Source organism: Grampus griseus (genome assembly GCF_964374135.1).
Source record: "Grampus griseus genome assembly, chromosome: 11".
In the NCBI taxonomy this organism is placed as follows: domain Eukaryota; kingdom Metazoa; phylum Chordata; class Mammalia; order Artiodactyla; family Delphinidae; genus Grampus; species Grampus griseus.
The window spans coordinates 1754777-1777502 of NC_139005.1; the positions used below are offsets into that span (position 1 = coordinate 1754777).

At 45.0% G+C, this 22726-nt stretch overlaps 1 protein-coding gene across 2 annotated transcripts in view; it reads right to left on the reverse strand.

Moving 5' to 3' along the window:
• Positions 1-22726, reverse strand: part of ERC1 (ELKS/RAB6-interacting/CAST family member 1) — a 394109-nt gene that overhangs the window by 26255 nt on the left and 345128 nt on the right. For both annotated transcript variants that reach the window (XM_082665275.1, XM_082665274.1), the window contains one exon: positions 7087-7275. In XM_082665275.1, the coding sequence (XP_082521401.1) occupies positions 7087-7275 (189 nt within the window). The remainder of the gene's footprint in view (positions 1-7086; positions 7276-22726) is intronic.

The window sequence follows — 22726 nt, forward strand, 5'->3', positions numbered from 1 at the left end:
CCCATGTCCTTCTTCTTTTTTTTAAAAAATTATTTATTTGTTTATTTATTTATTTGGCTGTGTTGGGTCTTTGTTGCTGTGTGCGGGCTTTCTCTAATTGCGGTGAGCGGGAGCTAATCTTCGTTGCGGTGCGGGGGCTTCTCATTGCAGTGGCTTCTCTTGTTGTGGAGCACGGGCTCTAGACACGTGGGTTTCAGTAGTTGTGGCATGCGGGCTCAGTAGTTGTGGTGCACAGGCTTAGTTGCTCCGTGGCATGTGGGATCTTCCTGAACCAGCACTCGAACCCATGTCCCCTGCATTGGCAGGCGGATTCTTAACCACTGCGCCACCAGGGAAGTCCCCCCTCCATGTCCTTCTGACACCCCCCCACCACTCCTGGAACACTCCGTTACTTTCTGGTATAAGATGCTCTGGATTTATGTTGTACTTTGCCACACACAGTCCTAGGCTGAGCCATGTCTCCAAGGAGCCCTGGTTCCTTTTGGTGAAAAAAGGCATCTATAAACCAGGAGCTGGGAGCTAGGTGAGCTCCTTGTTACTGGTGTATCACTGCTTCTAGGTGCTTCAGCAGATAAAACTAGGAAATACACACATGTATCCATGTAGATGAGCACACAAATGTACACACAGAGAAAGCTAAATCTATTGTCTGTCAAAAACCCTGAGTCCATACGGACACCTGCAACAGCAGCTGAACGCCACCGGACTTGCCTTCACCCTTCTGTATTTGTTACTTCCTCCTCCTGGAGTAACAAGCCTGCTCCCATGAGCTTCAATATACTTACTCATTCGTTCAGTCTCCTTGTATGTAGCCAGTCTCCCAACCATCTGCACCATCATCTTGGTCCTTGCCTCCAAATGCCACCATGCCAGCTGAATCCTCAGCCCTGGCCCTGCCAAAAATGCTGGCCACGTGGGCCGAATCCTTGATCCAAGCCTGGCAAACACACCAGAATCTTTGGTCCCACCAAATATATAGGCCAGTGTCAGTGCCAGATTTATGGAAACACTAACAAGGTTTCCTGCCCAGGAGCTGGCAAGAAGGCCTGGCAAAGAAAAGAAGACACCTTCTGTAGAAGGTGTGTGGTGTGGGAAACGTGGACCTGGAATTTCAATTATGAGATGTGATTCTGGAAGATAACAGACAGTGGTCAAATATGGGGCTGTCCTAGAATCAACAGAGAAGATGTTTAAATCTAAAACTGAACCTAATGAAACCTTTTTCTTCATTCTAGCCACCTTGTACCACTACAGCATTCTACTGTGACACGACCTCAATCTACTTTTTCAAAGAAAGTTTCTCTAGGGCTCCAGAGCCATACTTAAAATGGTATGAGACTTACAGTTATCTGAAAAATTTCAGCAACATCTTTTCTTCCAATAGCAAGTGACTAGAAGGCTCAGGTTCAGTAAACACTACTGAACAGAGATATAGCCTGAGTAGTATGATGTCATTTATTTCAAATTTATATCACACTGAACAATACTGCACATTGTTCGTGTAAACAAATATGTATATTAAAAAGGTAAAAACGTGGACGGTAAAAATGCAAACCAGTTTAGGACACTGGTTGCCACTGCAGATGAAAAAAGAAAAATGCAACTGGGTACAAAGAAGACTTTAACTATATTTAGCGTTAACAGGTAAGAGCAGCCTGCACTGGGAGAGGACAAGAGTGTGAAGGGGGAGCCCTGCGGTGCAGGCAATGAAGGAGCTACTGAAATCCAGGAAAAGTCAGCACTCAAGACTTTGCACTAAATGCACAATCACCACTGGAAAATTTAAAGCCTGTGGAGCGATGAAAGCAACTCAAACCCAGCTCAATTACAGACTTGACTCAGTTCCCAAATGCTAATGGTCTGACAGAAGAAGAGGAGTTGCCTATTTCTAGACATAAATGTTATTAATCTCAGTTTCTACTCTTCTTTTACATATAATATTTACCACTTAATAAAAAATGAGACACAAAAAAAGCAAATGAACTTAAAGACATATTGATAGAAATTATCCAAACAGATAATAGGAATCTCCAAACATAACATGAAAAAAATCCCCCAAATAAACAAACAAAAGCCCCCAGACATTGAAGAGATGTGGAACAATATCAGATGGTCTAACAAATACATAACTGTAGATATAGAAAGGGAAGAGAGAAAGGGACGAAAGACATATCTGAAGAGATAAGGGCCAAGAATCTTCCAAAATTAATGAAAGACAACAAAACATAAGCCCAAGGGACACGGAGATCTCAAAAAGGTTTTAGCACAGACAGGAAACATAACGTAAACTACAAATAGGCACATTATTTTCAAATGGTTGAAAACAAAAGTTAAAAAAAAAATCTTGAAAGCAGTCAGAGAAAAAAGAAACATGAGAGGGTGGGGGTGGAGCACACATAAATACAGCCGACTTTTCAATAGCAACTATGGAAGCCAGAAGAGAATGGAACAGCATCTGTAAAAGTCAACCTAGAATTCTATACCCAGAGAAGAGTATCTTTCAAAAACAAGGTATTAGCTTGCATGGGCTGCCATAAGAAAATAGCACAGACTGGGTGGCTTAACAACAGAAATTTATTTCTCACAGTTCTGGAGGCTAGATGTCCAAGAGCAAGGTGTTGGCAGGGTTGTTTTTTTTTAAGGCCTCTCCTTATCTTACAGATGGTTGCGTTCTTGCTGTGTCCTCACGTTTTTTTTTTTTCCTCTGTGAGCACACAGCCCTGGTGCCTCTGTATGTCCCAATCTCCTCTTTTTACAGGGACACCAGTCAGATTGGATTAAGGCCCACCTATCAGCCTCTTCTTAACTTAATTACCTTTAAAGGCTCTATCTCCAAATGTAGTCACATTCTTGGAGTCAGGGATTCAAGAATATAAACTTTGCAGGGGACACAATTCAGCCCATAACACCCTGCCTTCTCTACTCCCCAAACTCACGTTCTTCCCACACACAAAACACATTCACCCCCATCCCAGCAGCCCAAGAGTCTTAACCCGCTGCAGCATCAACTCTAAATCCCAAATCTCACGTAAATATCATCTAAATCAAGTGTGGTTGAGACTTAAAAAACATGATTCATCCCGAGGCAAAATTTCAATGTGGACCTGCTGAACCCAGACAAGTTAGCTGCTCTAAAATACAGTGGTGGGACAGGCATAGGCTAGACATTCCCATTCCAAAAGGGAGACCCTGGAAAGAAGAGAAAGGGGTCATGGGTCCCAAACAAGTCCAAAACCTAGCAGGTCAAATTCCATTAGATTAAAAAATATATATTTACTTATTTATTTGGCTGTGTTGGGTCTTCACTGCGGCAGGCGGGATCTTTTGCTGCAGCGCTCATTGTGGCTCGCGGGCTTCTCTCTACTTGGGGCGTGCAGGTTTTCTCTTCTCTAGTTGTGGCGCGCGGGCTCCAGAGAGCGTGGGCTCTGCAGTTTGCGGCACGCGGGCTCTCTTGTTGAGGTGCGCGAGCTCAGTAGTTGCAGCGTGCGGGCTTAGTTGCCCTGCAGCATGTGGGATCTTAGCTCCCCGACCAGGGATCGAACCCACGTCCCCTGCATTGGAAGGCATATTCTTTGCCACTGGACCACCAGGGAAGTCCCTCATCAGATTTTAAGGCTTGAGAATAAGGCTCTTTGGCTGGATGCTGTCCTCCAGGCCCACTGGGGTGGCAGCTCCAGCCCTCTGGCCCTGGGTGGCAGCCTGGCCTATTGAAATCAAGGAGGAAGAGACAGCCTTGCCCCCTAGGCCTGTGTCCTCTAGGCTGGTGAACATATGTTGTCAACAAGAAACTCACTGTAGCTATAAAGACATCGACAGCTTAAAGGCAAATATATGAAAAAAGGTTTATCGTGCACTCACAATTCTAAAGAAAGCTGGAATGGTTACGTTAATGTTAGATAAAGCAGACTTCAGAGCATGGAGTATTACCAGCTTTGAAAAGAGATATTACATCATGATAAAAGAGTCAAGTCATCAAGGAGATATAGCAATCTTTAATGTGTATGCACTCAACAACAGAGCTTCAAGATACATAAAGCAAAAGCCGATAAGGTAAGAAAAATAAACAAACCCATAAATTTAGTTGGTAAGATAGCCAGCCTCTAAGAGGGCAAAGGAAACAAAACAATTCTGGGACATCTTCAGATGTAAAGTAATATTTCTGTAGGCCAGGCAGTTGCAGATAATAGGGTCATAACTCAGGATGGAGTCTGAGTGGTTCTCCTGACATCAACGTCAGATTATCCAAAGCTACCGGATGGCACTGAGGAAACTGTCTTGGGTCACCAAATAAACCATCAGCAAGGTATATACTAATAAGCATTCTTTACACGTACAGTACTGTGCCAGGCACTTTAGAAATACAAGACATGGTTCTGGCAGTGAAGAAACTCATCTAGTTAGGGAGTAAGAATCATAACTATGAAATACAAAGTAATAAACTAAGCAGAACTCACTAGAATTCACTCACTCATCTGAGTTAGTAAGCAAGTACCAAGTACCTGACGTGGTGCGAGTTTTAAGATGAAAATGATATGGTTCATGTCCTCAGCTGACAGAAAGCCTAGACTAACGGGAAGACAGATATGAAAACTAGTAAGTACGAGTGTCACAGGTCATACAGAAGCCCTAAGGAGGGAGCGGCACATTGGGCCTGGGGTTTCAGGAAAGAACTCAAAAAAGAAATGATGCCTGAGCTGAGTTTAAAAACTCAGATTCCTATTTAGATATTCCCCAGGGACACAAGGCAGGAAAGGGCAGAGCAGGCAGAGGGACACAAATGTGAAAACTGTAAGTCAGTTAACAGTTTGAAAGACTGTCAGTGGTTGTGTGCTTCGGGGACAGGGTGAGGGGAGGTGTGCATTTAAGAACCAGGCCAAACGGAAGGAGGCCTTGTGTGCTTTGATAAGAAGCACGGACTGTATCCTGCCTGCCTTTCTCCTTCCCTTTCTCTCATTCCTTAAACAAACCTTTACTGAGCAGATGCTATGTGCTAGGCATTATTCTTCGTACAGACAACAGTGCTGAAAAAGACAGACAAGGCTCTTGTCCTGTCCTCACGGGGGTGTGTGACCGAGGGGAGCACGGTGGCAGTGAAACGCATGGGACATACAGAGTGGAGTAACACAAACGTCAAGTGCAGAAGGCTCTATCTCCCCGAAGAAAACACACACGCAAAATAAACCAACGTGCATATTTAGCGGTGATCTCTACCTAATGTTTCTTGGGCTTCAAAAAGGAAAGTCAAACCTTGCTCACAATAGGCAAGTCATTTTGTATTATCACAGGTCATCTTTCTCGACAGCCTGCACCACTCCCTTAAAATCTTACTTGGAGAGAGGTGGCAGAAAATGGGTCGGTTTCTCCACCAAACTCGAGCTGCTCTGGAGAGGCTGATGGAAGGTGTGGTTAGTTGCTGTGCCCCTTTACAGATGACCCTAGTCACCTGCTCCCCAGGTTTTCCAGGGCTGCTGCTGAAGATACAGTTTCACACGCCTCATGCAACAACTTCAGTAACTGAAGCAGGTTCTCAGCCAAGGGGAAACGTGACAATATTAACATGATTCATGTATGTGAGCAAAGCGGTCTGGATGATAACATGTGGGATGGCATGCCTTCTATTGAATTCCTGGTTTTTCACTCAAAACTTTCTGGAAAACTCTTAGCTTGAGATTTTCTACCTTGGCCTCACCCTGAAGGTATTTTTTTTCCCCTTAGAAAGACTGATTACGTCCATTCAGGCATATTTGGAAAACAGGACTGAGCCAAAATACTTTTTTTCATTTCAAAGACAAGTTGTTTCACAAAGAAATAATTTAGTGCCAGTTAAACTTTGATACATCACTGTTCGTGCTTTAAGATGCCCTGTCTCTCTGCAAAATTTTGGAGTGGAGTTTCTAAAATTAACTGGCTGTGTGCTCTGTTTCCAGCGGGCTTCCAGTGGCATGTTAACTTCATGGTGATTAATATCAAAAGGAGCTACTAGAAATTCGATTTAATTCTGTCCTTTAAATTTCTCCCTCTTTTGAGAAGAAAGAAATTAAAATTTCCATGGCAACACGCTAAATCTGAGAGGTCGGCCTTGCCTTTTCCATCACACAAATCAGGTGGGTGACCGACAGGCCGTTAAATGGGTCTGTTTTTAGGCAATGTCCACACCCGGGAGTCAGTCCTGCCCTGACCCCAGCGTGCAGTTCTCGACCCGCGGCCGTCACTGCTCCCTGCAACCTCACACCACAGGATGTGCCCTATGCGACACAGCCTCCGCTCACGCGTTGTGGGTGAACAGACAGGAGGCGTTCAGCTGGAAGACGGTGCACAGCTTCGACACGCTGGTGCAGAGCTCCAGCAGACTGATGGCACGATCACATCTACAAGGGGCTGGGACACCGTCAACCCCACTCTGTGGCCGGGAACAAAAGCAGCTTAGGATTACTGCTCTAAAGCTGCTCGATTTCTTCTTTTCTATTTTTATTCCTCAGTGTTTATTCCATTTTTCTTTCTTTTACTTTCCATGTCTGCCCTCACCCCGTTTTCTCCTTGTTTCTTTTATTCATGGTTTTTGCCTCCTTCTAGCCTTCTCATTTTCTCTACTGAACTAAAAAAATCACGACATGGAAAAAAGAGAACCAATGGATTTTACAGGTGACAGTAAACAGAAAGTGGAGCAGAAGGGGGTAACCTAAACTAATTCATCTAATGGCCCTTTTATTGAAAAACTTAGTAGGTTGTGACCCACAGTTCCCTAGAGAGAGCTGACTTGTCAAGGATCCTCATCCAAATATCCCCACTCAGACTTCCTTTCCGTGGTCACAGTCACGAGTGGCCATCAGTTCTGTGAAATAACAGATTCCCCTTAACCCTCTCCCTTCCGAACCAGCCCTTTCTGATTCTTTGGCAAGTTACACTGAGGGAAGAATAAAGTGGGGCTTACTTCAAATGGTAGCTCCTAATACCTACTGAAGAGCCAACCACCGTTAAGAATCTTGACTCTGAACCCCGCATACTCCAAGGCAGCTTCTACTGCGCCAACCTACAGAGCAGCTGAATTTTGTGAGGGTGTCGCCAGAGCTCAGGTGAGAGGCTTACCTGTTCCTGGGTCATCTTCTGCAGCTCATTCTCCCATGCTGCCTGGTCATCGTCCAAGTTATAGGAAGCTGGTGGAGTGAGTCCTTGAAGAATCAGGGGGTCTCGGTCATGGCAGAGGGCTGTCAGGTGTCCAATGTACAACTTTAGTTTGCTTCTGTTTTGGTCAAGTTCTAAGAGGGGCTGGATGATCTGAGGTGAAAAAAAATGAGGAAAGTCAAGGTCAATCTGAAATAAGAAGTTCCAGTCTCTTTATGCCTCCCAAGGCAAAGAAACGGAGCAAGACTAGAGCTCTTGTAATCACTACCGCAGTCTTCGGGACTGTAGAGAGAACCAGGTCCATACACCTGCACGTGTACACGGTCACACCCACCCACCGTTCTGGGGGCTGCGTGGGGACCGCTGGCATGGACATCAACGCGAGATGCAGTTCTGACTTTGGGCTGGAGATCAAGCACAGGGTGAGCTTGTTTTTGCAGAGGTGGCATTCCTGATACAGAAAGACTCCAGTTACTTCACAATTGCTCATCCCATATATTTACAAGGAGGTTACAAAAAACTGCTAGTGATTCACTTTGTTATGAAGCAGAAACTAACACACCATTGTAAAGCAATTATACTCTAAAAAAGATGTTAAAAAAAAAAAAAACGCCAAAACTCCTAGTGAAACGTGCTCATCTGAAAGCCTGATGCCACATGCTACGTGTGTTCCTTCACCTCCTACAATGGAAGGAAGGTTCTGCCTCTGGAGAAAATGCGTGTTTTTCTCAGCCACGAGATGTGGTGAGTGAACTCATGACTAGATCTGCCTCCTGGCTGGAGCTCCCTCGTTCACTGGGCCGAGGCCATCGATCCTCCTTTTAATGGGTGACAGATAAATCCTTACACAACGCCAGACCCCTGAGCCTGAGCCCGGGCCCAGTGTGACGCTGGGTCTCTTCTCTTGAGTAGCAGTCCTGCGCTAACTCTGTTTTGTGTCCCCTTTACCCTGGATGAATAACTATCACCTCGGCTCCCTCTGAAAGCACATCAAAGGACAGATGACTTCATCGGGCAGCTCTCGGGCCCGATGACACTCGGTACTGGCAAGCCTGAGGGGCTGAGGCAGAGCTGGGCCGGCTCTCCAACGCTGAAACGCTGGCACAGCGTCTGCCTGACACACAGCAGCTGGGGGAGCCGCCAACCCACCAGATGCTGGCAGGCCCCAGACGTTCCCAGGGCTCACAGGCAGAGTCTGCACCTGCTGTGTGTCACCGGGCCGGCACTTTACACCAGCAGGACACCTCTGACCCACCTAATGGACAAGGAGCTCACTCATCTTCAAGTCAACAGAAACAAGGCCTGGTATTACTTTCAGCAGTGACACTGATTTCTTCCTGGCCTCAGAGGACTCCCCTGCTGCTTTCCTTTTAAGAGTTTCTAAAATAAAGTTTTATGTTTTTTATTGTGAAATCAATGCATATTTTACTCTGAAAAGTATGGGAGAAAATATAAAAGAAATAATAAATAGCCTATAGGTATTCCATCAAGAATACCACTTGCAACATTTTGCTGATTTTCTTCCAAGTCTTTTTATAAACTTACATAAATCAACTTTTAACAGTATCATACTTCACGTTTTGCTTAGTACCCTGTTTATCCATTTAGTGTTAATATTGTGAGTGCTATTCACATTACGTATTCCTGGAAAACATGATTTTTAACGGTTGCTTTATAAATATATCACATTTCCCCTGTTTCTAATACTATTTCCATAAAACAGTTAAGAGAGGGAACAGCCAGGGCTTAGTGTCTAAAACGATCTTTAACTTACTAGAGAGATCAGAGTTCAGAGTTTAGGCCTACGTGGTATAATACAATACAGAAATTGAAGCCTGTCTAGACAAACCAGAGAAAGTGAACACATTCAGCATTATTATTGCTTTTAAAACACACACACACACACACACACACACACACACACACACACACACACACACACACAATTCTCTAAGGATAAAGGTTACACATTCAGGGGCTGGGGTGGAAGGCTCTGGGCTCTGTAAGGGACCCCTAATCAGCAGGCTCGTGGTACGAGTCCTGTGTTACCCGTGGTATCAACACTGCCAACCACAGAAGGACGAGACTGTTTTGCAGCGGATTTGGAGACTGGGGAAGTTGGATAGCTTTCTACAAACAACACTAATCTCTCAAAAAAGACTTGTATTTTATTCCTGGCCACAAATGCACATTCACAGTGTAGAAGATTTAGAAAGAGTTCCAAAGCAGAATCTTTAAAGGCAAGTTCAAGGCAACTCCTTTAAATGCATGTTCACCTTGCACTGTCAATATCCCAACTGTGTAGCCACGGCTCTCCTACCACACCCCTCACGCCTCCGCGCACTGCAGCCCTATTTCATTTCCCGTGTTTTTAGCTTGGCCTCCTCTAGCTTCTTTCATGGACACATTGATTTAAAAAAATCACTTTGGGGATTTTCATTGGATTTGTGCAACTTACTCCCATTCTTTGTGTGTGTGTGTCTGTGTATAGTTGCCATCACATCTGGGCTGCAAGGCTGAAAGCTGGTATCTTAGGTAATTACTGTTTGAGTTGGAAAACTGACATAAAAAAGCACGAGCTCTGAGGAAGAAGACAATGTGATAAATGGTGGTAGTGGAGAGGTCAAATTTTTCACAGTAAAATGGAATCTGGAAAGATACTAGCTCACTGCTGTAGGACTGGGAATGAAAAAGTGGACTTTTTAAGGTCCCTGTTCTTAATCAGAGATGAATCTCAAACTGATTTAAATGTATTTCATGCTGAGGTGCTGACAGATTACAAAATATGTAGTGTTTTGCACTCTGAAAGTTTTCAAAGTCCAATTGAAAAGGTAAAAAATGATGGAATCTGAAAAATTTTTCGAGGATAAAAATTCATTCCATGCAATGACCAAGATGCCCTTTCTTCTCATGTCAAAAGGAGTCGCTTTTTTAAAACAAAACAAAAAAACTATAGAGCTTACTCGGTGAAAGTGTATGAAACTGCCCGACCAGCACAGTTCTCAAATCTATCCATCAAGGGGAAAAAAAAAAAAAAAAAGTCACCGTGGCCTCTCTGGGACACATTCAACCATGTCAATCATGTGGGAAATGTCCTTATCTCTTCCTTCTCCCCATCTAACTTGGGCAGGCCACTCAGAAAAGAAACTGCATTTCCCACAAGGTAGAACTGCCACTGCCTAATCTCAAGAGGGAAGAGGGACACTTGCCAAGTAGGAAGAGGATGCCTTACAGGATCCAGAGGTTATGTCTTTTGTCCACATACAACCTCAGTACATTGGCAAGAAGTCCTACCCAAAGCTGTCAGTAATGCGGTCAGACCACATCAGTCCTACAGCTATGCAGAATTAGAATTACCTATCTTTTTCTCGGCATAAAGAAGTTAAAAAATGAACTTGTCAAGATAACCTCTGCTTTTATCAAATATAACGCCAAAATGTCAATATCCCCCCAATCCTACATTTACGGAGCTGTTAAGGAAAATAATTTAAATTATGAAGGGGAATGAGAGCTTTCTGGTTGACTTACTGAAAGCTCTGTTTCTTCTTGCAAGGATTTATTTATGTATCAGCCCCTCAAATTGGCTTCAGAGGCCAGCATTTGATGACACATGGTGATGGAAGACAGTGACCTCCGGAAGGTGTTTATTTTAACCTCCCTTCCACTTGAGCAGGTTAGATGGCTAGAGATCTTCTGGAAGACAGACCAGCTGCTCCTCTATTGTTCGATACAGACTGCAACTGAAAATTCTACAGCATCCCGTTTCTGCAACCCATTTACCTAAGACATGGGAACACGTGTTCTTGGACCAGGATGGGACGTTCAGTGAAAGGCCCCTCCAGTCAATTCCATGGTCTGCCCCCTTCTCCCCACTCCACTGTTTCTGTACTAGATCTTTAATCTAAGTATAGGTGGGTTGGTTACGGCACATTCTGGGAGCTCATTCTGAGAGGAAAGGTATACCTTGAACTGAATATCACTTGGGACTTAAGGCATTTGCCCTTGCAGTACTAATATTTTATTGTTTGGAAGATGCCACTGTTTTTCAAGCTAACATTTATTGATCGTTTACTGTGTTCCTGGCAAATTATTTTTATATTTACTATGGTTCCTCTGTCGCTACAAAATCCTCTTACTCTTCTGTCTATCTGCGGAAGTCCTCGGAGGCAGGTTCAGCTGTCCCTGGATTACTGCATAAATGCCAGTAGCAGTTCTGACTTCTCACTGGGTCATCATTACACCATTGTCCCCCAGTGTAGGTTCACCAAAGAAGTCCTGGAACAACTAACGTATTAACTTCCCAGAAACATTATTCTTTTAATGACTTTCTCGTCCAGAGGCCCCAGCAGAGAGCTACACTCTGAAAAGTAAAAAAGGAAGCAAGGGAATAAAATTCAATGGTCTAGCCTCAAAGTCCTTTCTCTCAAGAACTCACTTTACCTTCCTGGTTGCAGTATGCGTGAGGATGAGGAAGATGAAGGACGGTACTGGGTCTCTTCACAAAGTTTTGGACCTTTGTGTTGCTTTCTCACTTAAATGCAGCTACTTTGTGCAAGAATGTGGTTCTTTGAACAAAGATAGTAAACTCTCATGATATTTTTGCTACATTAACTAGATATACTGCGTATCAAATCACACATATTGACACTAAGAACATTATGTAATTCGCTTAACAAACATTCAGTGGATGCCTTTGTGCCACGCCACAGCCAGCTTTTGCTGGCAGGAATATTAAGAACGAGATGTGGTCCTGTTTTGCATTAAAAAAAAATCACGAAATAATGGAACTAATGTGTTGAGTGTATATAAGAAGTAAAAGGCGTATATTCAGGATTTATCTTTGTTTTAACTTTAGTTTTGAAGTTTACTTTAGGCAGACCCTTAAATTGCTAAATCAACCTCTTCACCTTGATTTGAGGCCTAGTGTGACGTAGTCTTCACATACAAGGTTATAAAATTCAACAACTTGTTTATTCTTAGTGGTCTCTGAGATCCAAGCTTTTAATTTAGCCTTCCCATGTGGAGCACAAACAGAAGGGTACTCAATGGACCCCCTAAATGTTTTTGGTGTTATGGTCCTTACTCATCTGTAATCCTAGCAAGCTGAAAACAAACATGCCTTCGAGAATACCCCTCTATCTTATACTTCCCCTGCAAGAGAGACACTGGACAAACATACGCCTCTCAGGTCACACCCTCATAATAACTGATATAAAGCCGGGCTACAGAAGGGTTCGTGAGATACACCTGCACGACCTTCATCAGAAAACAAACCTTACTGTGAACAATGGGAATCTGGAAAGTTTCAGCAGCTTTAGCCTGAGTTTGTGCTTAGTGAGAGGGCTACAGTCTCTGAAAAAAAAAAATCTCTTTTAGGGGGAAGTCAATTTCTAAAGTCTCATGAAAAGTTAAAAAGATAACCTAAAGCTAAAGGCAAGAAAGTTCAGAGCTCCAAATCCTGACCCCCACTTCATAACCATTTTTCACGTGTGTCTGTTTGACTCCTCAAACAAACTTTATAGAATGGGACTGTCTCACATTTATCTTCCAAAACAAAAAGTCACGACAAATACAAAACCCAGAATGACATTTCTTATGCTATAAATATTTACTAAGTACTTAGAATACTGGTTCTGTACTAAGCAGGGTTCCTTCCTCAGCATCTCTTACAGATGACCTACTATTACCACTTGTTTAGCTGATGGAATAACTAACCAGGCAATCCCTGAGGTTCAATTAACCTTCTCATTCCCCTCATCTACATCCTGGGGACAGAGGTCTTCTCATTGACCAAATGTGGGTCAGGCTCCCCTGACCTCTCTTCTCAACTGGGCCCTGACTTTTGGGCGTTCATGTTCATCTCTATATTGTCCAATTCCCCCAGGAATTCTAAGTTGGTTTGTGTCTGACGGGGTCCCTCATCGCCCACTATCCCCGGGGCGATGTCTGATCACTCTGCCTGCCTTAGGCAAGAATCCAGTTAGGGTGGTTTAGCCAGCATCTCCCCCTATCCCTGATGTTTCCTCCTTAGGAAGTGTCCATCCACTGACCCCCACCTGCTCCTTGGCTGTAAATTCCCACTTTTCCTTGTTGTATTCAGAATTGGGCACTGTCTCTCTCTCCCTCACTGCAAAACCCCACTGCAGTGGCCCCTAAACCCATCACGATGGTCCTGAATGAAGTCTGCCTCACTGTTCTTTAACAAGTGAGTAAGTACCACTAGGAGTTCACGTCCAGGGCCACTAGTGAAACCGAGTCCCCCTAAAACTGACCTCCTCTGCCGACAGTTTGTGATTAACCTCTCCAGGGGAAACTTTATTCCATTTCTCGTCCTGAACCTGTTCCCCTGAGAGTGAGGGGCACCAAAGAAAAGGGGGGACTGAAACCATGTGCAAGCCCCTGTGCCTACATCCCTCGAAGCAAAAGCCTTTTGCTTTAGTCGCTCAGCCCCCTCTCGAGTCTCAGGAGGCTGACTCCAGAGGGAATGACCAGGAAATGTGACGACGCAGAAGCAAAGAAGAGCTCTGGGTCAGGAACCTGGCAACAATTCAGACTGCACCAGCCACACAGCAGAGCCACCGAACTCCCCGTTCCCTGGAAGATACGGATGAAGGCCTGACACACGTTCCTAAGCTGTTTCTAGAGGAAGCAGACCCCCACAGATGAAAACTACTGACCATCAGAGAACGTAGGCCCCAGGCCGGTTGAAACTGGAAGACTGGTGATGCTCGAAACTTCACCTTGCTGCCAACCAGTCTGAGAACTGCGTACGAGCTGATCATGCGTCCTGCGACCCTCTCCCTCACACACTCTGCCTTTAAACCCCCTCCCTGAAAGCCGTCGGGGAGTGTGGGTTTTCAGCACGAGCTGCCCGTTCTCCCTGCCTGGCCCTGCAATAAACGCTGCACTTTCCTTCACCACAACCCGGTGTCAGCAGATGGGCTTCGCTGCGAGTGGGTGAGCAGATCCAAGTTTGGTGTGGTGACACTAGGTGAATGAGATCAATAAACATTAATCAGAAATCTTACCACATAGAGAAATGCTGGGTTCTAAAAGTAAAAACTCTCTCCAAAGGTTTCAGATTTAAAGAGCTTTACGGTTTGTTAAAGTTAGATGTGTCTTTGAAAACGGCAAAAGGTTTGAAACATGAAAAAAACAGTGGGAATCATTTAAAAAATAAAATGTGATCATTTCCTCTTAGTTTTACAACTCAGAAATCTGTTGTCAATTTTCCTTTAAGCATGCATTACCACTCCAGCAAAACAAAACATCTCCTATCTCTTGACCCAGATATGGAGACAAATATTCTGTACTCAAAGTTGTAAGGAGATAGGAAACAGAGTTTAGAATAAAATGAATCTTGAAATCTGAACTACAGAGCTGCTAACTGCATTTTGCCTATTTACTCCTTATTCAGTTAAAACCTATCCTATTGTATTCGGTACAAGGAATCCTACTCGAATAGAGAGCAGAGTGTGTGGGCCCCGCCACTGAGGGAAGAAACCTCCTGCTGAGCCCACCTCTTCACGGCCATGAGAGCAGCTTAAGGCTGGAGGTATTGCAAGGACCTGCTTCAGTATCTGGAAACTTGTAAAATCGAGGAAAATAAGGTCATTCACCAACAAGAAGGCAGACAAGTGAGTACAGACGAAGACAGTGCACATCAATGGGCAGTAAGCGGAGAAAACGCTGCATGAGGCGCCGAAGCCATCACGCGCTGACGAGTGGAGGGGACAGGAGGGGACGCATAGCGTGCACCCTGCGGGGACGGGCGGACGAGGCACAGGGAGGTAGCCAGTGGCACGTGTCCCGCAGCTCTTCTTCCTTGCTCTTTCAATAGATGAGAAAGCACCTTCGATTTAGTTCTTGGCTTGAGGCTTGCCTTTCCACAATAAACCATTTACTGTATTTTAGCAAACCATGCAGTGGGTTAAATATTTGTGTGTGTATATATTTTACAGGACTTCCCCACAGTGAAGCTCCGGGGCTATACACTGATGAATTACAAATTATGAGGAAGAAAGTCTGGGCATGGGAAAGAAAATAAGGCAAAAGAGGGAGAAGAGAGGTTCACACTCTTTGAACAGGCCAGGCAACTGAAGGCAGATGCTGAATTTCAAAGGAAAACCAGGTAGGCAGTTGGCCACAGCGAGAAGACGGTGGCCTCCACCCTGCCGTGCCCGTACACACACACACGCTGCGGCTGACGACACCTGCTCCGCCCAGTCCTCTGAGCTCTGGCACCTGAAGTGCTCGGGCTGCGTTAGGGCTGCAGCCAAGCACTTCTCAGCACTGTTACACCTTCACAAGACAGAGGGATGGATGTGAAAAGCAGCAACACGCTTGTTGCCTGCCGTGTGGAACACAGTAATGACCTTATCAGGACGGTTCATTTTCTCCTCTCTCTAGCCACTGGGAGTAGAAGGAAGGCCAGCCCGAGCTGTGCCGGGTGCACAAAAGGAACCTCCTGACCTGGCCAGGATCTCGGTAAGTAACCAAGGATGCCAGTCTAGATCACAGGGAGCCCACCCAATCGCTCCGCCTTGCAGGCCACAGGACGACAGAGGAGCAAGGAGCCGAGTACGCTTATCTGGTGACCAGGAGATTCGACAGCTTATCTGTACAAGGGCTCCCAAGCGGAGGCCAGGCTCTGGGGGAGACTCCCCTGTGATTGGCAGTCATTTCAAGGCTGGGTTAAGAGCAGGTGTGTGTGCGTGTACACACAGAGAAGCTGGAGGAGCAGACACGGGCAACTGGCCACTAGTCACATCATGACTGCAGCTCCAGCATCACATCCCACAGCACAGACTGCAGACACGCAGCATCTCCAGCTGAAACTTGCAACGGCTGCAGCTCCAGTCACTGTGTGTCCACAGGCTTTGGCTTCTCATCACACAGTGCTTCACAGGCACCTGGCCTTGGGGGTGCAGGTGGGAGGGAGGGGTTCCCTATCACCTGGAAGGCAGGGCAAGATAGACATGTACCCGTAGCTGTGTGTACACATCAGAGACGGGTATCTGTGCTACTAGAGAAAGGCTACACACAGGAATTGAATCTCTTAATGCTGATGTAGGAAACAGAACACGACCTGTGACAGGCTGAAACACCTGTGAGTGTGTATAAGGAGGCCCATGTATACGCCTGCAGTGGCGAGAGGGGGCCGGCAGGGTGGGAAGAAAGATCTGTGCAGAATGGCCCTTAGCCCGCAATTCAGCTTCAGGATAGCTTAGCACTCTGCTTAACTGGGAGGATGGAAATGTTTCAGAATATCATAAAAGAGCCCTTCAAGAACAGAAACCAGTACCAGGGCAGGGGGCACCAAGGGCATCTCCTTCACTCACTCCGGGCTGAACTCGTGCTGCCTTCTGGGGGCTGGCCTGGTGCGCCCCACCTCCACCCGCTGCTCTTCTTGTGCCCACGCCCCCCCTTCTCCATCTCTCCTCCTGACCCACCCACATGAAGAATCTTCATTTCCACTCCACACTCACACCAGAACTGTCGTATATCTAAGAATCTAAGAGGGATCTTGGGTGCTCTGACAGAGCTGTCCTTGCTGGATTCATGTCTGCCACAGTCAATCAGGAAATCATATTGCAAAAGCAAATTCTTTCTGAAAATTTTATACACCATGAACAAAACCCATGGATTAACGATTTCCAGACATCACCCCTTCCACCTTGGGAGTAATCCAGGCTTTGGGTGGAAGAAAAAGATTTGGGAAAAACAAAAATTAGGAAGACTGTTTTTCTCTACCCATTTTCTTTATTTGGGAATAAAACCTTCACACAATCACTGAACTAATCTCTCTTCCCCCTACTTCTGGAAGTTAAAATTCCTTAGCGTGGCACAAACTCTGATAGACATCACCATTTCAATGTTTCTAGCTGCTGGGGTTTAAGCAAAGGTTTACTATCGGAGGATACAACAGTGACTATGACAAAAGAGTTCAGCTCAGGAATACCAGAAGTCCTACAAACTGTGGCTGATATTATATAGGGTAACCAGCCAGGGTAATTCAAGATTCAATAATCTGGGGCCCACCAAGCCCTTCTCCGGAAGAAGGGCCCCTGTGCCCTGATTCCCCGATCCCCCTGATCCAACACAGGGCTCAGTAAGTGCTGACTGAAGATCAATTCTGAAGTGTAGGGTCAGAGCAGGGCGGTCCCACTGGGATGCGAGATACAGAACGCTGAGAATGAGCAAACCCACACATTCCGATTGAGCCGAGAGACCGAGGGAAAAACTGCAGAGTACGGCAAGGAAAAAATGGGGTGCGGGGCAGTCCAAGGGGAAAGTTCCAAGGAACCAGAAATGGGGGTACATCTAGACGGAAGCACGTGAGGCTACCTGATGTAACAAAGAATGAGCAGCTTCTGGTACAGCTGTAAAGTGACCTGACAGCGGGAAAGTTAAGTTTGTGCAGAATCTTCGTATTGGTTTGATCTACCAGGCTCTAGTCCCACCTTTCAGTACTCATAAGAGACCTGTCATGCACATGGACCCACATCCAAATTTCGTAGCAATTTCAGTGAGGGAATACAAAGGATAGAGACCATGTTTCTGATAGAATCAGAGGACCTAACACTTTATGGGTGTTTAGAAAACGGAAAACAACGGACAAGTGACACAGAAACTCCCAACTCTAGAAAGCAAGCAAAGAAGAAAAGGGAGAGGAGAACGTAGAAACACCTTTCTTCCCCACGGTAATCTGTCCCTGTTATTAGTGCTTTCCCTGGTTCCCTCCAGGGAGCATACTTTTGGTGTTGTGGACTTGAACAGCAACGAACAGGAGGAAAAGCGCTCTCTGTGCTTTAGGCAAACTGCCCAAATGTGCGCATCACACAGGTTGGGGGGCTCTTCATACTCAGTTGCCTTGTGGGCTCTAGCAGCTATGACCTTCTTATACATGAGATGCTACTGCTGACAAGAAATAGAAACATGGGGAGCAAAGTCTCTGCCATCTTATTCATCTAAGCAGTAACAGCTCATGACACTTGGTCTGATATGTTTCTGTCATTTGTCTAGCAAGCCATCCACATATCATTCCCCAGATGTGCCATTTCAAAGCACAGTGCAGAGTCATCCTATAGGGGGCACGTGTGTTTCAGACTATCCTGTGAGTCCGGTGAGGCACGTTCTATGCACCTGGAGGTTTTCAGCTCTCCCTGACTCCATTACCTTGCCTGTCTCAATGATCATACATTTCTGTGCACGAGAATAAAGCAACAGGTTCACGTGTTAAGACACACTCGTACGTTTATGTGAACGCGCGCACACACACACACAAACGGAATGTGGTCTGACTGGGAGGGCCCAGGCTCCTCTGAACTGGAACTCCTGCATCTTAGCATCTCTTGCATCAACGACAACTTGTACGTTCCAGGGAAGCACGGTTGTTTGCCCAGCTGCTTGTCTTACCTATGATTAGGTTAGTTGCTTCCCTCATGGAAAATTTTTGTTAGTTAGCCACGGAATTCACTGAGGTGGTCCTCAGCATCTCATGATCTTAACTAGGAATTTTATCTACTTGAACACTTCTCTGGCAAGAGCAGCTGTGGCATCTCACACCTTATAGCACCACATGTTAAGCAGACACAGTGGTGTCCTTCTTTAGTGCCAGGGAAGGCCATGTGACTGGCTGTGGCCAGGGCCACGGCCACGGCCACTAACATGATCATTCAAACACCGCAGCCATATGCATGCAGGCCCTTGGCTGGTGATTATGTTAACTACTGGGCATCTGGCTTCAGAAACTGTGGTGAAAAAAGGCTTTTTTACCCAGAGGCTACCCTTAACAGAGACAGATTTGTATCAGTCATGTTGTGTGCTACAATATCTTTGCACTGCATTGATGACTGTGCAACACTGCAAAGCCACAAAGCAGTTAACAGCATGGGCTCTGGAGACAGACTGGCTTACCTCTGGGGCCTGCAACCTTCTAGCTATGAGACCTGGGACAAATTACTCTGAGGACAGTATACCTTATGAGACTGTAATAACCCACGTGTCCATCACACGGTAAGCTTCTTCAGTAATTAGTGACCATCGTTATTTCCAAGAACCTGTTTTGCCATCTGTAAAATGGGAATGACCATTCTCATCCGTGCGAGGATTTGAGCACATGTAAAACGCAAGGTGCTCTTGATAACCCCAGCTGACATTCTGACCCCGAGGACACCTTACCCCCATCATTTGCACTGAGCTCCACCAATGACCGGATGGCTACAAAATGGCACATGAAGAGATGAGAAGCACAAAGAAGAACTGGAAAAGCAACACAACAGACCAGAGGTCAGTAAATAAACGACAGTCCATGGACCAAATCCGGCATCACTGCCTGTTTTTGTACAGTCCATCACTAAGAATGGTTTTTCAAATGGTTGGAAAAAAAATCAAAAGGGTATTTGGTGACATGTGGAGATTATCTGAAAATCAAATTTCAGTGCCCATAAATAAAGTTATATCAATCATAGTCATATTAACCTTCACTCATTTACATATTGTCTGAGGCTGCTTTCCCACTGCAGAGCAGAGCTGAATAGTTTTGACAAAGAGTAAAGTTCACAAAGTATAAAACATTTACTATCTGGACCTTTATAAAAAAGGTCTGCCAATCTCTACAGTGGACCTATTCCAGATAACAGGGTAACTATACTATTAGGGAGGAGATGCTTATAATTTTCTTACAGATTACTTAAGAAATAAATAATAATTACTGTTAAAAAATTCAATTCACAACGAATAGTACTTGTATTAATAGTAATATCAACACAAAACAAAACATTGGCTAAATAGAAAACTGGATTTGGCAATGGGCATAAAAAGAAAATTCACAGTTGCAGGACGTTCTAATTGGTAAAATTTGATCTGGACAAAATCCTTGATTGATAAATAAAGTCATTATAAAGTTTAAATATGGAAAAGAATTGATACTAAAATGATTCAGTAAAATAATATGGAAAAAGATGGACATTTTCAACCTCACGCCTGGAAAACTGATAAAGAAACTGAATTAACTTAGTTTCAGTTCCAGCAAATATTCAGTGAAAATCCCTTGACGTTGGTAATAACCTGATTTAGATGTTTGTGAACAGATCAAATGTTTCTACTGAGTCAAATATTCTCAAGGTTAAACAAGGATAAAACACTAAGTATATCATTCTGAGCACAGAGGAAGTTATTTTAGTGATCATCGAGGTCATCGACACCTGCCTCCTTGCCCCACTTTCTAAACGAAAAATTCAACGCCCGGGGAGGTGACCCGGGCCGTGAATGTGGCTGGACCGAAGTCACTCGGCGTCCAAGTGTCATAGCCACCATGGAACACATGGGCTCGTGCAGGGCTGTTTATGTGAACAGTGCCTGTAGGCAAGTTACCGTTCTGAATCACAGTGGGGCTTCCGGGCTGCGTTCTCTGCCTGGGACGTTTCTGAGAACCAAGCTTCCCGGTGATGAGCACACTGGCGATCCTCCTCCATCCCGTCCACCGCCGTGGCATCCAGGCCACATGGCCTCCTCCAGGACAGAGCCAGAAGCTCTGACATCCCTCCCGCCCACCCTCCACAGGTCGCCACGGCACACGAAGGTCATCGTGATCCACCCACGCTGGCGGCACCAGCCGTGTGGCTTGTCACCCTGCCCCAACACCTGTGGAGGTTGGCAGTAAGTCCACATGTGCTTTGACATGCCTCCCCTCAAAAAGTAAAGCCTAAGATGCTCTGGTCCGTTCCGCACAGACGGGCTCAGTGCCTCGCGCTGAAGGAACAGAACACAGTAGAGGTGGTGGTGTGTGACTTCCGATAATGGGTCATAAAAGTCACTGTGGCTTCCTCCTTGCTCCCTTCTCTTGAATCACCCATTTTGGGTCCGGATGGTGAGGAACTGAAGGTTCCTGCCAGTATGAGCTGTGGGTGAGCATCCTGGAATGGACGCTCCGTCCCCACCAAGCTTTGGACAACTACAGACCCAGCTGACATCCTCACTGCAACCGCGGAGACACTCACGCAAGAGCTACCCAGCCAAGCTGCTTCCGAATTCATGACCTGCAGAAACCACTGACCTAACAGGGGTGTATTGCTTTCAACGCTGCCAAGCTTTGGGGTAATGTGTTATGCAGAAATAGAGAATTAATTCACACTCTAAGCAGTATCCACAGGGAGCTACTGAGAGTTCAACAGATTTACAGTATATCTGCTTGGCAATCGCCTACTGCTCCTTCAAGATGCGGCACAATGTAACCTCCTCTGTGAGCCCTTGAGCCTCCGGTGCAGACCTGGGTTTTCCTATGGCACCTTGTATTCTTTTTTCTGTTGGAGAAAATCTGTCCTTTAGTATTTGTTTTATAGTCTTGAAACATGTATTTCAACCCAGGTACCTAGTGCAGTGTAGGTACATAGTAGACTCCCAATAAATATTTTTGAGTTAATTTTCTCATTTCAGTCAGTTTTAAACCAAACAATAAAAACTTCAAACTGCACTTACGGACTTATTCTGTATGACCTCAGGACCCAGGTGTCAGTAATGGACTGCAGAGAATGTGCATTTTAGTTTGTAAAAATATGAAGTCAGGGATAAACACTCTGGTTCAATTCTGGAGGATGTAACAGTGTGAATACTAGATTTCAAATAGTGACCCATCAACAAAATGACTGTGAGAATCTGAACATTTACGATTTTTTCATTTAATACCCAAAATGCCAAAAGAGAAATCTGAATAACTTATTTTATATTCACGTGAAAAGGAGCCCAGACAGTGTAACAGCTTTTGGGGTTTGCCAAATCCCTCCTCATGCAGGAAGTCTGTGATTCTAGTCTTGAAGAAGAGAGAGAGGTATATGTTCAGTGTTGACTATCTTTCAATGAAAAGAAATGAAGTCTTGCTAACAAGTGGTTTGCCTTAAAACCTGAATTTTCACCGCAAAGAACCAGCCATCTGTTTTGAATATTATAAAGACTAAGCCTCTATTTGTGCTCCGCTTTGATCTCCTAGGATAACAGGAAGACAGTGATACAGTCCAGCTACACCTCAATCAAGTGTGCGCACTTAATTTATCCCAGAAACGCTGACTGACAGATCCAGCTGGAAACTGTAGTCTCGTCATCCCAGGATCAGGAAGAAGGAGGCAGACACATCAAGGGAGAATAGCTTTTTGTTTTGGTTGATGATGCATTTTTGTGTCCCAGAAAATATTCCTTTAACCCAAAACAGACAGTAACCCTAAAGACAGAGAGAATGTATAGAAAATAACAAATTAGGGAGAAGCTGAGGACAAGTTAATGAAAGAAATACTGCAGAACCCTATTGTAACAAGACTGTTGTTAAATAGTTCAGATAAAATGTGAGTCAAATCATATCCTCCAAAACATAACTCTATAGAATAAAAATGTGATACAGTAGGCAAGTGTTAGGCCTATCTTCCAAAACTGGTATTAAAAGGGGTCCCACCACATGTTAACCGAGGGGTGGCTGGTAAACCTGACAATGTATTCTAGAAGGTGGACTGGGAAGCCGGCAGTCCATGCCATAACCGTGTCAGGTTACAGGATAACCTGTTAGGGTACAGGGTAGATTAAAAGATGAAAATATCTACTACGAATGCATAAA